A 17,493-nucleotide genomic window follows, 5' to 3' on the forward strand; every position below is an offset into this window, starting at 1 on the left:
TAAGCTAGTATATAAATGTTTAATAATTGTAAGAATGTTTATAATATATATTATATTTTAAATAATCCACAGTGTATACAAGTCATAAAATATCCAAAATTCAAGCATTATTAAGCCAACATAACACTATTGGGAACAGTGAGTCTTATTTGCATAAATTATGCATAATACCATTTGAGTTACATTTAGTGCTTTCTGACAGAACATCACCATCTGTACCTAAGAGCATAAAAAGACAGTCAGCATGTGCAAATAAATGTTCTTGAACACAATCAGTGGCATCAGTGAGGCATAAGGTGAGCACTGATCTGTAGTGAAACTCTTTTCTCCATCAGTCGGCACTTTTGTAGTTGGTGAAGAGGTTATACAGGACTCTCAGAGTAGCCTTCAGGTTCAAATTCACAACATCTATGACAAACACAGATAGCAAATAGCATTCAGAACCAAATGGCAGTGTTGGTGTAAATTGGTAGCAGTTTAGAACAGTCAGATGCTCAAAATTCAAGATACTGCAGTTTGTTTTTTTGTTTGTTTTTTTCCCTGAGCCCTATAAACCGCTAAAGGTTTGTAGTGAAGATATTAGAATCTGTCTGTAGAATAGTTACATCTACCACCTTCTACAGTCTTCATCACAAGCCCAACCTGACACACTGTCTAGCCAACGGTGCTTCTTTTTGAACAGTAGGATACTGTCTTGAAATTATTGTGCCGTGTATTCAGCACCTGAGAACTGTGCAATAATGCATTGCATTCCTGTCACAAATCTTGGCACTGAGCATATGTTCATATGGCGAGCCTATAAACTATTTATTTATGTGATTCTGAGATGGGTGGCTGTTTCTTTATGTGTTGAAAAACAACAACAATAACAACTCTATAAGCTTAGCTTTATAAGACAAGACTGATGGCCAGAGAATCTATTATAACATACCTTAGTGCCAAATGAGATTAGTAGTTTGTTAACCTCATAACAGTGATCTGTTATTTTAGTTTCATTTTAATCAGTTTGTGAATCATAATTTCTAATGTTTAGAAATTAAACATTAATCCAGAAGACCGCCACATCTATATGAATGTTTGACCACTGAAGTTTGAGACAGAGGCTTAAGGCTTATTAGTCAAACTATAAATATCCTACAGGTTCAGAAAAAATATATAATAATAATAATAATAATAATAGAGAACTGTGCATAGTGTGAAAGATTATACGGCAAATATCGCCATCTACTGAACAAACTACATACTACAGGTCCGATGCTATACACAGTATTTCTAGTTATCTATAAACTGTAGGTGCAGAAAACTCAGCTGGTATGGACATGTGAGCCACCACAGCTCCCTAACCAAAACAATTCTCCAAGGCACAGTAGAAGGCAAGTGCCAACAAGGAAGACCAAGAAAGGCTTGGTTGGACAACATCAAGAGTTGGACCAACAGCAGCCTTGATACTCTCCTTCGCCTCACCATGACGTGACCAGTGGAAGGTGTTGACCACCCAGTCTAGCACGGTACCCCTACAACCTCAGCAGTCAAGGGATAACTGAACTGAACTGATAAACTTTCACAACAACTTTATTCGTCACACTTGTGAAATTCCTCTCTGTATTTAACCCATCTGAAGCAGTGAAAACACGCACGTGAGCAATGCACACACATATACCCAGAGCAGTGGGCAGCCATGCTAACAGCGCCAGGGGAGGAGCTGGGGATTGGGTGCCTCGCTCAAGGGTACTTCAGCCCAAGGCCGCCCCATGTTAACCTAACCACATGTCTTTGGACTGTGGGGAAGCTGGAGCACCTAGAGGAAACCCACACAGACATGGGGAGAATGTGCAGACTCCACACAGAAAGGCCCTGTCGGCCATTGGGCTCGAACCCAGAACCTTCTTGTTGTGAGGCGACCATGCTAACCACTACACCACCGTGCACCGGTCACCAGTGATCTACACAAACAAATTATTCTCATCACTGGTGCTTTAACCTAGTAAATTAATTATTCAGTACCTTCCGGTCGAGCTTTGGGCTTCTTCAGTCCTCCATCCTGCATCAACTCAAAGGCAAATGCTACATTATGCACCTGTGTAATACACAAATATATTAAATTTCCTTCTTCCTCAAAATACCATTTTGATGGTACAATGATGGTCATTGCAGCTGAATGAATGATAAGCTTTACACTCACTTTCTGTTCAAAGCTGTCTGGCGTGAGGTAAAAGTTATAAAGCGGTACAAAATAACCTTCCAACAAGCCCATCAGCAGCACCAGATATACACCATCTGCAAACTATAAACGCACACCCATGATTTGTTAACAGATACAGGCTATGTATCTGGAAGTCTTTGGAAGTCTTTCAGGATATACAAAGTGCTATATGGAAGAAGAGAAGAGAAGATGAGATGAATTCAGTTTGGCTCACCTGTGACTCCAGCTCAGTGACTTCCAGATTCAGCTTGTTCAGGTGTTTATTTACGAAGGTGATCAAGGACTGAGAAAGATAATAAACCATCATCAATCAATAAATTTATACCATAGAAAGGTCCAACAATAGAAATAAGTGATGGCTGGATTTGTGGTATATCTTGAAAACGTTAAAGCCTCTAATTTTAAAGTGACTTACTCCTATTAAGACATTATACTATAGGAGGGCATCTTAAATACTACTAAGGGTCAAAGTGCTATGAGACAAGGTGTTTTACCGTCTTGACCACGTTGAGCTTGTCAGGTGCATGGTCCAATAAGGTGTCAAAGGCATCTCTCTCTGTAATCCCAAAATAACAACATATGCATATTATACATTTAATACATCTTCCAGTAAAGTTATGCAGCTATTTCACATGCACCATTTCACATATGGCCAAAAATTTATGGACACCTAACTCATACGTGGTTCTTCCCCGAACTGTTGCCACAAAGTTTAAAGTACACAATTGGATAGAATGTCTCTGTATGCTGTAGTAGAGCGGCAGCTACAATTATCGACACCGTAATGATCTTTTAGCCATTGCAAAAGTAGAAACGACTTTCAATACATAAGTTGTACATGAATAGTTACTCAAACTTCCACTGTAAAAATAAAAAAAATAAAAAAAGATGCTTCCCGATTACTTAGCGCATCAGATCACATGACAATGTTCCACAATTATCGACACCTTTGCCCACAGTTATCGACATCCAAATGATTATTATTTTTTTTTTAAATAATCGGTATGTGGTATTAAGTTAACAAAACATAGTTTTTATTTAAAATTAGTTTTACATAGACATATTTAGTACAAAATATCTTTTATATAAATATATCGATGTCGGTGCTTATGTAAATGAGGAAGTAATTCTAATGTTTGTAAACAAATTAAATGATAATATTTAACCTGTCAGAAAATCTTTTTGTTCCACTTTTGTTAATCATTCGTTGCTGTTTGTATTAATTTCTAGTTTTGTAGTTTACCAATAAATGTCAACAGGCAACTGACATTGTAACCACATGAAAATCCAGGTCAAAGGTTGATTTTTTTAATTGAGATTTTAAATTTACATCAAAAAATATAAAATGTCTATTGATATTGTAATATGTGGTAGATATTTAGAACAAACTGCAAAAAATATTTTCTGAATGGAATAGAAAAATCTGAAGATTTCAAGCATGTAATTTTTTTTATATGCGAGGAATTTAATTCTGGTCCAATTCTATTTATTGCAATAGATACTCTATAAATATCCAAATACTCTATAAACATTCCATTGTTATGGATCAGAAAAAAATTATTATAAAATCACAGAACTTTTATTTTCTTAAAGTACTTCATCAATGTTACACAAAGATCGATCCATAACAGTTGTAAAGGTCACTTAATTCCACAGGGTGTCAATAATGGTGGACACCGGTGAAAGTGATCACTATTATCGACACCTCACGTGACTTCTCAAACGCACATTTAGATACAAAATGGCGACTGTCAAGTGAAAGAATAAGAAACAAAGTAGGTTTTGACAAGGAGATCATGAAATATCGGTGAATTTGACAAATAAAAACAAGTCCATGATCTTTCCACCATGCTTACCTGTGATGATAATGTCCAGGTTTTCCTCAAATTGCTGATTGTGCTAAAAAAAATTCCTTCTCAGGTAACGAGCTGTGTTATCAGACCACAAGATCAAAGGGCGAGGCAGGTCTTCTGGTTGATTAATTAACCAATAATAACTGTTGTAACTGAAACTCACATTTGTAAAATTGTTTTTTTATTGGTAAATCTGAAAAGGTGTCAATAATTATGGACTGTCGATAATTGTAGCCGCCGCTCTGTTACAATTTACCTTCACTGTAACTAAGGGAGAAAACCTGTTCCAGCATGACAATGCTCCTGTGCACAAAGTGAGCTCCATGAAGACATGCTTTGTCAGGGTCGGAGTAGAAGAACTCAAGTGTGCTGCACAGATCCCGGACCTCAACTCCACTGTAACATTGTCTGTGCAGCTCTTCTCACCAGACATCAGTACCTGACCTCACTAATGCTCTTGTGACTAAATGGGAAATTCCCACAGCCATGCTCCAAAGTCTAATGGAAAGCCTTTCCAGAAGAGTGGAGGTTATTATAAAAGCCCGGTTATTTATGCTCATCATTAAATATGTACACAGATATTGATGGAGCCTAATATCCATACTCTGTTCATTTCATTCGTATTTATACCCATTTTCTGAACACACAGATGAAACGGCACACTTCCACCAGAAATCATGGGAGCTGTGTAGCCAAGAGTTGACGAATGACACAATGAAGAAATTTTAAAAATGGTAGACCTTTTTGAGGAGAGGCTATGTGATTTAAAAGTACATTTAAAAAAATGTATGTTACTTCACCTGGGCACAGGAACAAGCTGGGAGGAGATTCAGCGGGAAATTGTGGTTGTCAGAAATATTTGACGCTGAGCTGCCTTCGGGTGGATGTATTTCTTAACATCGATGCCAACATAAAGGACGCATGGAAGTACAGTATGTGGGTGGTGACGGTTGCATCATTTGAAACAGATGTATTTATTTTAGTATGTAAAGGGATCATAAATGAGCCTTAACAGGGGGAACTAAATTTGGAATGGGATGTTTAACAAGCACATGGATGCGTCAGGTGTCCACAAATTTTGGGTCTTATAGTATACTTAGCGCTCTTGTCAGGTAATTGTCTCGTGTCTACCAACATTTGGTCTCTGCCTACTCACCAAATCTTCCCATCATCATCCTGCAAAAGTACAGGAGTAAAACACTGGTTATATATTGTGCAGAAAGCATCATCTGACCACTAGATGCCACTAAGGGACTAATCAAACACTTTACTTACTCTGTAGTAGTTGTGAGTTCTTTCGTTATACGTGATGTGTGTAAGGTGCCCTCCTTTTTCTATAGAATATAAAGAAATTGAGACCTTTACTATTCATCTCATATGATATGAATGGAATGAGTATGTCCATGTTACAGATAAACTTACACACCTTGACTACCACCACGTTTACAGAGACATGCTCAGGAAGCCTGATTGGGGCCATAAAGTGCATGGCCAGAGTCACCAGCAAGTGCACAATGGCCACCAGGTTCTTCGAGTGGATTGCTGAAGGAGGAAAAACCAGGACACAACATTTACCCATTTCATTAATCTGGCTGAATGTGTTGGGGTGATCAATATAGGTGGACACACACTCCTCACAGTATTGTACTCACAATCAACTCCCCAATTTATCGTCCAGCCTTGAGGTCGGAGCAGCTCATTCACTGCTTCCAGTACAGTCTGTAGCTTCTGTTTCTGACCAATCTCTGATTGAGTCACTTCTGCTACATTCAGCTTACGTCCTGACAGCTTCTCTGTTTGAGATTATAATTATTAAATAATCAAAATTTAATCATTAAAATTAGAGCTGTCAAAATTAACGTGCTAATCATTGCGATTAATGTAAAATATTTAACACGTTAAAATAAATTAACACAAATAACGCAACTACATTTTGTTTGCTTCCTGTGTGGGGACCGACCTATGACACGGCTGCTGCAAAACCTCATCCTAGCCAGAGACAATCCCTAGCTAAAGATGGATACAAACAGTGAAGGAGTTTTGGGTGGAAAGTTTCAATATAAAAAGTTGCCCGATGGAACCATCGAGAAAACGAAAGTAATTAGCACAGTTTGCAAAGCCAAATTTAATGATCACAGAAGCACCTCGTCTTTAAAATATCACCTTCATGCAAAACACCCTGTGGAAACCATCTGTACTGCTCACCAGTCTACATTACAGGAGGGTGGTACTTGTGTGCGAATAACTAAACCAGTAAGTGAAAAGGTTACTGATGCTTTGACTACTTGGACAGCTAAAAACTTCCAACCCATAAGCATAGTGTTTTCTGTATGTGTATTTTCTCTCTCTCTCTCTCTCTCTCTCTCTGTGGCCTTGATTTTGAAATCAACTAGCACTTTATAGGCCTGAGTTTTCTTTCCACAACTGCGTAGTTCTGTGTTTAAAGATGCTATGAAACAATGGTGTCTGAAATATACATCCTTTGTGATTATTCGACATCAATTTGGTGATTGTATATTTAAAGGTAGCCTGTCTTTCAGATTTTTCAAGTTTAGGTCATAAAAAGAATTTTCCCTGACACCCAATTATTTTTGTTTAGTGGACCGAAAGCTACTGAATTCAAATCACAGACTTCCAATTTTATTATTACTATTTTTTAAAATAGAACAATTAATGAATTTAGGGCCACGTGGCCCTAAATTCTCCACTATTTTTTCCTGCTTTACCATGACCCAATTCAAGATACTACGTCATGCATCACATGGTGGGCTTTCCCCGTTCATGCAAGGCATTGTGGGATACAAATTTGAAACAAGAGAGAAAAATGAAGGACGCAAATGAAACGTGAAAGACCGACTACAGTAACGGAAAGCGAGAAGAAAATACGTTATGGTGTGAAGGAAAGGAAACGCAGGACCAAACTAATAAATATCGGCGGTCAGTGAGCACCTCGGTGTGATCAGCTGTTCGTTTAGCGACAGAATGATGTAACTGTCAGTGCACAGTCAAGATAAACCTGTAGATGGCAGTAATGCAACACTGTGGATGCCAGCTGCCGTAAAACCCAAAAGAAGAAGAAGAAGAAGAAGGTAAACCTGCACATGCGCAGACAGACTTCCTCTGTCTGCTTGACTGCACGAAGTGAGCAATTTCATGCACATTGCTCGGGAATCCCCTCAAATTAAATAACTTCCCAGCCACAGAATGGCCTGATATTTTGGGGTTTTTTTTAAGATATTGCAGAAATAAACATATATCACAATGACCAAATTTCAGAGGGAACTAAATTTCATCGATTTTATGAAATCGAAAGGCCGTCTAGCTTTAAATATGCATTATAACAAGCTTTAGCCTTAAGAAGAAAAACAAGTTGTTAAATTGTGATTAATCATGATTAATTCACTGCGAAATGTGTGATTAATTTGTGATTTTTTAAATCGATTGACAGCCCTAATTAAAATATTAATTCTCTTACATCGGCTTAATGTTTTCTTACCAAACAGCTTCTGTAGCACCTGTCCATCATAGAGATCCTCTTCTAGATTTTTAACAATGATCCTCTCTTCCTCCAGCTCATTATTGATCCAATCGATCAGAACCTGGGTTTAATGCAAGAGGAACCAACATTATTAAGGCAACACTGAGTAGCCTCATGATAACTGGACTTCTCATTGCCTCAGTTTTCAGCTGAGAAAACAACTTTGCCAGTATGAGCTACTCATTTGTCCTGAAATGCTTTCACTCCACAACATGTTCTGGACACTTAAAAGTCTACTGTTGTGTAGGCTGGCGATTTTTTCCATAAAATAAAAAGAAACAAGCAAAGGGAATGAGAACCACACCTTCTGTAGGTCTTTAAAGTTGGGATTCTCTCTAGAGGTGGGATCTAACATCATCCTCTCAGCATTTTCCTCTGTGAAAAGAATAAGACATTATGAAAGTCTACAATCATCTATAAACCTTTTAGTTTTTAAATAAAAGCTGTAGTTTCAGGTAAATCCATCACTCATCCACTCAATCAATGAATCAATCAATCCTCATGAGGACCAGCCAATTGTCTCCACAAGGTCAAAACTGCCAGACATTTCTTTCCCACCAAGATATAAAAACATACATCCCCACCCACACTCATTTGATATACAGCATATGTTCCCATCTTCCACCCTGACCTAAAATAAGTTTCGGCAGTGAGTCAGTACTTCTGCTCATTTCTATGTAAAGACATGGATGAAATCTTTCCACTTTTCTGTGACTCAAATGTAATTCTGAGTAACGGTGGGTGTTGTCAAAAATGTTACCAAAGAGAAAATTACTTCACACTGACAGTGAATGACATTTAACTGAATTGAGATATAAAAATTTGTTTTGGTTAGTTGTTAAGCTGAAACAAATAAAGCTTTCTTTCTTTCTTTCTTTCTTTCTTTCTTTCTTTCTTACAATTTTTGACAGAAATCTGCAAAAATGGTATCACAGCCACTGGGCTAGCTCAAAATGTATAAGACAGCATGAGCAATATACGGTATACAAACCCAAATCAGAAAAAGTTGGGATGGAATATTGAAATTGAGATTAAAACTGAAAACAATGATTTGTAAATAATCTTTGACCTGTATTGCACTCAAAACAATAAAACAGCACATTATTTGATGTTTTACCGCATTATTATTATTATTATTATTATTATTATTTTCAAAATAAACACATTTCAGTTTTGATCCTTGTAACGTATTTCAAAAAAATTGGGACAGTAAAGCATTTATCACTTTGGTAATGTAGCCAACATTCTTGCAACACTCAAACGATGTTTAAGGACTGAAGACACCAAGTGATGAAGTGTTTCAGGTGTTATTTATTTTGTCCCATTCTTCCTGCAAACAGGTCTTAAATTGTGCAACAGTACAGTATAGGGTCGTTATTGTGCCATTTTTCATTTCAAAATTCTCCACACATTCTCTATTGGGAACAGAGGGGACAGGTATCCTCTTCTTCCACAGCCATGCCTTTGTGCAGAATGTGGTTTTGCATTGTCTTGTCAAAATATCCCTTTAAAGGTAGCATATGTTGCTCCAAAATCTCAATGTACTTTTCTGAATTAATGCTGCCATCACAGAAGTATAAGTTACCTTTGCCAAGGGCACTGATACAACCCCATACCATAACAGACCCTGGCTTTTGGACTTGTTTCTGGTAACAGTCTGGATGGCCCTTTTCATCTTTGGTCCAGAGCACACAACATCCGTTTCTTACAGAAAATACCTGAAATACTGATTTATCTGACCACAATACACATTTCCGCTGTGTGATGGGCCATCCCAGATGCCTCTGAGCAAAGAGAAGTCGATGGTGCTTCTGGACACAGTTAATATACGGTAAGGCTTCCTTTTTGCATAGTAAAGTTTTAACTGGCAGTAGTGGATGTAACTCTGTATTGTAGTGCTTGACAAAGGTTTGCCAAAGAAATCCTGAGCCCATGTGGTTATGTCAGCTATAGATGAATGACAGTTCTTGATGCAGTGCCGTCTCAGGAATCGGAGATCACGGGTGTTCAGCTTAGGCTTGGGCCCTTGCCCTTTACACACTGAAATTTCTCCAGATTCCTTGAATCATTTAATGATATTATGCACCACAGAGGGTGAAATATTCAAATCCCTTTGTAGCTTTCTTTGAGAAACATTGTTTTTAAACATTTCAATAATTTTCTCATGCATTTGTTGACAAACCGGAGATCCTCGGCCCATCTTTGCTTTGCAAAGACTAGGCCTTTCCTGGATACTAATTTTGTACCAAATCATGATTACAGTCACCTGTTTCAAATCACATTATTATTTAATTGTTTTACCTCATTACTCGCCTTAAATTGCCCACAATTCAACTTTTTTTGGAATGTGTTGCAGGCCTGAAATGCAGGAATGGATGTATATTAACAAAAAAAATTAAGCTGACCTGTCATGGTCCTACCTGTGGGCTTCTCTCTTCAGGTAACATCTCCACTCAGCATTACCGCCCATGCCCGCACTCACTTCCTCTTATTAACTTTCAGTGACTGTCATTGGCTGTTGCCGATCACCTGCTTCCCCCTGGGTGTATTTAAGCTGCAGTTCTCCCTAGCCTCAGTGTCAGATCGTCTGCAACTCTCAGCCTGATAACCTGCTCTGTGTTCCTACTACTCTGACTCCTGAAGATTTCCTGTTCTGTCTGACTCTGTCTGCTCTCCAGCCCCGGTAACCTGATCTGCCTTCTGTTCTGTCGACTCTGCCTCTTGCCTGCCCCTCCTGTACCTTCGCCTGATCTCCAGCTCGCTCAGCCCTGCTGCTCGCCTGCCTCTCCATCTGCCTGGTGTGAGCTACCCTGCCTGGAGCCCTACAGCCACACCTCTCTGACTATGCCTGGTCCTGTCTCATCTCTGCTGCTAAGCAGGGTCAGGCCTGGTCAGTATTTGGATGGGAGACCTCAGATGTCACCACCAGCCATCCCTGCCTCTCAGTTCTCCTGCCACCTGACTTCACACACACATTCTTCCCTTTCCCTGATTATTAATAAACTGTGGTTTGAGTGCATTTGATCTCCTCTCCTGTCTGTTCTGTGACAGAACGATCTGACCACAACATGGAGTCAGCGCCCGAACCCTCTGCCCTAGACCGGCTGCAGCGTGTTGAAGATGTCAGTCGTATGTCTGCTGACATTGCAGCCCTGATCCAGCTTGGTCAGCAGCAGCAACAACGACTGGACCAAGCACTCCAGCTGCTCACTGCCCAATCACCGCAGTCCCTTGTTGCATCAGCCCCTGTCATACCTGCCGCTGACGTACCAGCTCCGGGAGGTGCCCCTGCAACACTCGAGGCCCCGGAACCCAAGGTCGGCAGTCCGGAGCACTTTGATGGTGACCCCTCCCAAGTCCGTGCCTTCCTGACCAGTTGCCGGTTGCTGTTCGACCTGCAGCCCAGAACCTTTGCGTCGGAGGCAGCGAAGGTGGCCTTTGTCATCACTCGTCTGACTGGCCGCGCCCGCCTGTGGGGGACTGCTGAGTATGAACGCCGGACATCGGCGTGTGCCTCCTTCACCTTGTTTTCAGCAGAAATGGCTAAGGTCTTCGACCTGGGCTCATCGTCAGTAGAGGCATCCGGAGGACTGATGAGTATTCGCCAAGGCAGACAAACAGTGGCTGACTACTCAATTGATTTCCGGACCTTGGCCCGGCGCAGCAAGTGGGGCACGCAGGCTCTGGTGGACGCCTTTCTGCACAGCCTGGCCGACTACATTAAGGATGAATTGGTCTCGCACGAACAACCATTGACACTCGATGAGGCCATTGCCCTGGCCGTCCGCATTAACCGCCGGGTCCAGACCCGTCGACGAGAGAGGGCCCGCCAGGCTCAGTCAGTCATCAGCACACGGAGTAACCCAGCCCCTTCTACGCCTCCTGCTGCTTCTCCGCCGAGCCTTCTGGACCAGGCAGAGCCCATGGAGATCGGCCGTGCTTCCCTCAGCCCGGCAGAGCGCCAGCGTCGGATCACCTCCAATCTGTGCCTGTACTGTGGGGGTGACGGTCACCGTGTCGCCTCTTGCCCAGTAAAAGCGACGAGCTCACTGGACATGGGAGGGGTCCGGCTGGGCTCAATGATCTTCCAGTCCTCCACCAGCCAGAAACCTATGCTCCAAGTTCGTCTTCGTCTGTTGGATTCCACCCACACCCTGACCGCCCTAGTCGACTCTGGCGCTGAGGCTAACATCATGGACACCGAGCTTGCGCGCCAGTTGGGTCTGCAAAGCCTTCACTTATCCTCTCCCGTTCCAGCCAGGGCACTGGATGGCCATCTTCTTGGCACCGTCGCCCGCCTCACCGCCCCTGTCCCGATGACTCTGTCAGGCAACCACCACGAAACCATCCGGTTTCACCTGCTCCGTTCCGCCGACCAACCTCTCATCCTGGGCTATCCATGGCTCCGCCAACACAGTCCTCACCTCGACTGGGCCACTGGCGCGATAAGAGAATGGGGCAAGGACTGCCACCGGACCTGCTTACGGGCCACCACTCTAACCCCCCGTACTCCACCTGCCAGCTCTGCCCCCTCCAAGGACCTGCCCCTCCAGGTGGAGTCTTGTAAGCTAGCACCTCGGTTCGTCGGACCATTCCCTATCCAGAGGATAATCAGCCAGTCTGCTGTCTGGCTCCGAATGCCCAAGTCCATGAGAGTGCACCCCACCTTCCACGTCTCTAAGATCAAGCCAGTACATGAGAGCCCGCTGGTCCCAGCTGCTCCTCCTCCTCGTCTCATCGACGGGGGCCCGGTCTACTCCGTCCGGTGACTGCTGAAGTCACGACGCAGGGGCAGGGGCCTCCAATACCTGGTGGATTGGGAGGGCTATGGTCCTGAGGAGAGGATGTGGGTTCCTGCTGGAAGGATTCTGGATCCGGCCCTCATCGCCGACTTCCATCGGCTACACCCCGACCAGTCCTCCATCCGACGGGGCCGACGTAGGGGTTCTCACCGTGCGGATCCACTCCCGGACCCTGCCCATGCTCCAATGCCTGAACCTGACACCGAACCGAATCCTGGGTGGGGGTCCTGGGATGATGATTCATCTGACAGTGAAGAGGGTGCGGAGGCTATGGACACTGACTGGTCTGAGGAGTTCTAACCCTCCACCGGTATTCCCCCTCCTCCCGCCCGTCTTTGGTGATCTGTGGCTAGGGACTTCTGGGGCCGTCCCTTGGGGGGGGGGGGGGTTTCTGTCATGGTCCTACCTGTGGGCTTCTCTCTTCAGGTAACATCTCCACTCAGCATTACCGGCCACGCCCGCACTCACTTCCTCTTATTAACTTTCAGTGACTGTCATTGGCTGTTGCCGATCACCTGCTTCCCCCTGGGTGTATTTAAGCTGCAGTTCTCCCTAGCCTCAGTGTCAGATCGTCTGCAACTCTCAGCCTGATAACCTGCTCTGTGTTCCTACTACTCTGACTCCTGAAGATTTCCTGTTCTGTCTGACTCTGTCTGCTCTCCAGCCCCGGTAACCTGATCTGCCTTCTGTTCTGTCGACTCTGCCTCTTGCCTGCCCCTCCTGTACCTTCGCCTGATCTCCAGCTCACTCAGCCCTGCTGCTCGCCTGCCTCTCCATCTGCCTGGTGTGAGGTACCCTGCCTGGAGCCCTACAGCCACACCTCTCTGACTATGCCTGGTCCTGTCTCATCTCTGCTGCTAAGCAGGGTCAGGCCTGGTCAGTACTTGGATGGGGGACCTCAGATGCCATCCCTACCTCTCAGTTCTCTTGCCACTGGACTTCACACATTCTTCCCTTTCCCCTATTATTAATAAACTGTGGTTTGAGCGCATTTGATCTCCTCTCCTGTCTGTTCCGTGACATGACCAAGGAAAACATAAAATATTTTGGATTCATACTGTCTGCGATGAAATACAAGTAAATTTAGAAATGACAGCATTCTTTTTATTTTTATTTTCCACACTGTCCCAACATTTTCTGATTTAGGGTTGCACATTTTATTAGGACTGGAAATTAATGAAATGTTTTGGTTATTTCTGGAGATTGTATTCATGACTCAGAGTTGAATATTAATGCAAATGCATACCAAGTCTTTTATTGGCATTTCAGTGATCTTGATTTCTAATCACACCATAATGGAAAATAGGGAAGAAACAGCTTATTAAAAGGCAGCAAATACTAGTCAGTAGGTCTGTCTCATATATTAAACATTTGAAATATTTTCATACAGTTAGACAAGGTGTCATTTACTGTCTTGTCCGTTCACGTGACATGTATACAACTCACTTGTCACACACCACATTTAAAGTAAAATTTCATTGTATAATCTGTACAATCTTGAGGGGAAACAGGTTTGTAGGGGAGCTGCCATGCCGTAGCCATAGTACACACAATTCCATGCTTCACTTTATGGCCCATCTTCTCCCCTTCCACTGTTACAGCATTGAACACAACAATCCCTGTACTCAATACCATGTTCTATCTCCGCCCATTTTTCTGACTCCCTGTAATGGTATTGGATACAGAGATGATACCGGATACCAAATACAGTGACATCACGACTGTGCTTTAAAACCCGCGGCGGAATCAAAATTCTTTCTCTCTGGTGGTGGATCCCCACACGTGAAAGAGACCTCGTTGCATCTGTGCTAAAGAGGAACAAAGAACGAGCTATTGATACCGGACCTTTAGACAAAGTTCAATGTATTTGATCTTCACATAGTTGTAATAACAACTGAACCGGTTAGTTACTGCAGCCCACGCAGTATTTTAAAGAGAAAAGGCGACCAGATCCCTTTTCCCTTTCACAACATTGACGAACTACAAATAAGATTCCTTCCAGATCATCGGACGACCGACAGGACACCGAAATTCTTCAGCTGACGAGCTGTAAAAGCAAAAGGAACAGAACTGTTTTCTCCCTGGACTTGCGCTCCGCGCTGTCTTCGGATAACAGACGGCACACTTTCAGTCGCCAAGCAAGAGCGATCTCAAGTAAGGCTGGCATCTGGGCAACTGTTAGTCTTAGCTGTGGCTAGTTAATGTGAAGAGTGTTGTTTATTTGAATTCATTCATGGTTTAAATGTACGCATTTTGATTCACATGAAAGTCGGTCTTAGACCACGTGTTGTTTGATTTGCTTTGTTTACTATTCATATTAATTAGATTGCGCATGCGCTCTCTCTCTCTCCTTTTAACTCCCTCCGTCACACTATACCCCTCAACATTGAGATTTCAGGATTAGCTAAGGGTTGGGTAGAAGTTTAGGTTTAAGGCCTGGCTGGGACTAGTTTTTAAGCTACAGATCCTTTGTTACTCTCCCTCGTGCGCTCTCCTTGTTGCCCATCCCCCTTTAGGCAGTGCCTAGCACAAAGGCTCGCACACTACCACGCCTATCTCTCGCCCACGCGCCGCACACGCCGCCTCGTTCCCTCACCTCCTCCTTGTCATGCGCCTGCGCACGCTCTCGCGTTCCCTAGCTCCTCCTCATCTCGTTAGTGCGCAGCTGCGCACATGCATGCACATGCCTACACTCACACACACTCACACACACACGTGATTTCCCTCTCACATTTTAACATTCACTTGCCCCTACACTGTAACACTTGCATATAGCCCATTACTTCTGATCACCATTAGTGCCTTAGTTATCATCATATTTACTGCTGATTTCTCATCATGATTTCTCATACTGGTTATTATTCTACTTAGTACTGACTATTGCTTTATACACTACTGATTATTACTTATATACATTGTATCACCATTTTTTTTACTGAATTATTCCTTGGCTGCTATTGTTGCTATATCTGATCAGTATTAGTTTGCTAATTCATGTCAGCTATTTCAATAAATGGTACCTTTGGAGTAAACTGTGTCCTGTCTATTGCTATTGCTACAAAATTCATTGAGTGCCAACCTCTGCCAAACAAGTATTCTAATTGCCTTCGCCCATTGGGTTGTTTTTTTTTTAAAGATTTTTTGGGGGGCTTTTTTCACCTTTTTATTATTGGATAGGACAGTGTAGAGACAGGAAATGAGCGGGGGAGAGACGGGGAGGGATTGGGAAATGACCTCGGGCCGGAATCGAACCCAGGTCCCCGGATTTATGGTATGGCACCTTATCCACCTGAGCCACGATGCTCCCAACCCATTAGGCTGTTATATGAATGTTATAGATCTAGAGTAAACGTATTACATTAGAGCTACAATACTCACTAAAACTATAGCAGCATCACCACTAATTCCAATGATTTTATTAGTTTAGCTATAAACTATTAGATACTTGAATTAATGATTAATGAATTTATTAGACTGATGCCTTTTTACATGAGACTGATTCGATAAGCCTGTTGCACCTACAGGTTTCTAATGTTTTTTTGTTTTTTGTTTTTTGGGGGGGGGGTCTGCCTTTACTTTAATTATTATTATTTATTTTTTTTTCTTCTGACATGAAAACACTCTTATGTCTAAGATTTCCTGAAGGAGAACAAATCAAAGAGTGCTAGATGGAACCTTTTTGTATAATATTTTATAGGTTCTGAAAACAAAGTGCTTTCAGCATCAGCTAAGATAAACCTGGGAGATATAAAGAAAACAGAGAATCCACATGATGCAGCTACATTGTGTGTTCAAATCTCTCCCAGTAGTAAGATAGTAAATTGAGTTGAATGGATGAGGAAGGAGGAGTATGTTACCTAGGAGCGTGTCCTCTGGGAGTAGGTCAGTACTGGCAGGGAGGAGTGGAGCATTGATGGCATACTTCCCCTCTTCCTGAAGGTCATTCACTGCAGACACACAAACATCAGAGACAATGTTGAAACCACATTTAAGCAATGTAAGAAAAGGGGATTTCTCTAGCATCTACTGTATTTGTAGAAGTTTTGTCAGATCTTCCCTTTAAGAAGTGTGCTGCACCTGATCAGAACAGCTATTTTTCTTTATTTGTGGGATTCAGAATAATCCACAGACACAATACACCCTACACCCAAATCATCCATATTCCCCTTTTCTCTCTTCCCCTTTCTTAGCAGGCCACTAATAGCTATCCACAGAGACAGAAATGTAATCTTACTTCCCCTTTATACTGCATTGCACCGGATCCCTTTCGTATGCCATTGCCACTTTTGGGTAGGTGGAGACAGGGTTTCATATCAGAGATCCACTAAAATACAGCCACACCCTCTCCGAGATCCTGATGTTAATGTTGTCATAGAGCTAAGAAGCTAAATTAGTTCTCACCTCTCAACTTTTCTGAAGTTACAAACTACAAAAATTATGTCAGAAAGTGATTACTTTATTAATTTCCCATATACATAGATCTAATGAGAGGCTTCCAGGAGAAGCATGTACTGTATATTGCACCAAATTGGCATTTCCTTTGTAATTACAGCCTGAGCATTTATCATAATTATTCCATTTCCTCTCAGCATGGCTGCACTGGCTAGATAATCTCTGGACCCTGTAGCTCTGGACGCAAACTAATCTGATATAACCGAGAAACCAGGCTTGCTGGGTATAAATCATCACAGAAATTACAGGAGGGAGTGCAACACTAATCAACGCAGTAGAGCTTGGACTGCACAAGCAACAAATAGGCATTCAGGCATCTCAAGTCTATTGAGCTGCACCACACATGCACATTCTGACTCCTAACGCAAAAGTGTTCACTATGAAGGAAATTCATGTACTCAAACAAATAAAACACATCATTTTCATTCACTGATTCCCTTTAACCCAACACTACCTTGCTTTTTTCTCTTAGTCCCACACAGTAGCCCAGCCATATCGTAAAATACAGTCCGGGATCCAGCAGGTACCCTTAAGAAAATGACGGGAGAAAGGGTGTGTGAACGAGTGTGCATGTGTCTGTCCACACACACATTCAGTGGGCTGCTGTTTGTGGGGCTATGGCATTGAATCCAGCTTTTGCACGCG

At 42.4% G+C, this 17,493-nt stretch overlaps 1 protein-coding gene across 2 annotated transcripts in view; it reads right to left on the reverse strand.

Annotated features, from left to right (window-relative positions):
• The window catches only part of parvb (parvin, beta), a 30,402-nt gene continuing 12,909 nt past the window's right edge, over positions 1-17,493 (reverse strand). For both annotated transcript variants that reach the window (XM_060914429.1, XM_060914430.1), the window contains exons 2-13: positions 16,254-16,343; positions 7,899-7,969; positions 7,553-7,655; positions 5,709-5,849; positions 5,483-5,598; positions 5,332-5,390; positions 5,213-5,232; positions 2,698-2,759; positions 2,418-2,486; positions 2,183-2,284; positions 2,005-2,077; positions 1-408 (exon numbers count right to left, since the gene is read on the reverse strand). In XM_060914429.1, coding sequence (XP_060770412.1) covers positions 332-408; positions 2,005-2,077; positions 2,183-2,284; positions 2,418-2,486; positions 2,698-2,759; positions 5,213-5,232; positions 5,332-5,390; positions 5,483-5,598; positions 5,709-5,849; positions 7,553-7,655; positions 7,899-7,969; positions 16,254-16,343 — 983 coding nt within the window. In that variant the 3' untranslated portion in view covers positions 1-331. The remainder of the gene's footprint in view (positions 409-2,004; positions 2,078-2,182; positions 2,285-2,417; positions 2,487-2,697; positions 2,760-5,212; positions 5,233-5,331; positions 5,391-5,482; positions 5,599-5,708; positions 5,850-7,552; positions 7,656-7,898; positions 7,970-16,253; positions 16,344-17,493) is intronic.

Source organism: Neoarius graeffei, chromosome 2 (assembly GCF_027579695.1).
Source record: "Neoarius graeffei isolate fNeoGra1 chromosome 2, fNeoGra1.pri, whole genome shotgun sequence".
NCBI lineage: Eukaryota > Metazoa > Chordata > Actinopteri > Siluriformes > Ariidae > Neoarius > Neoarius graeffei.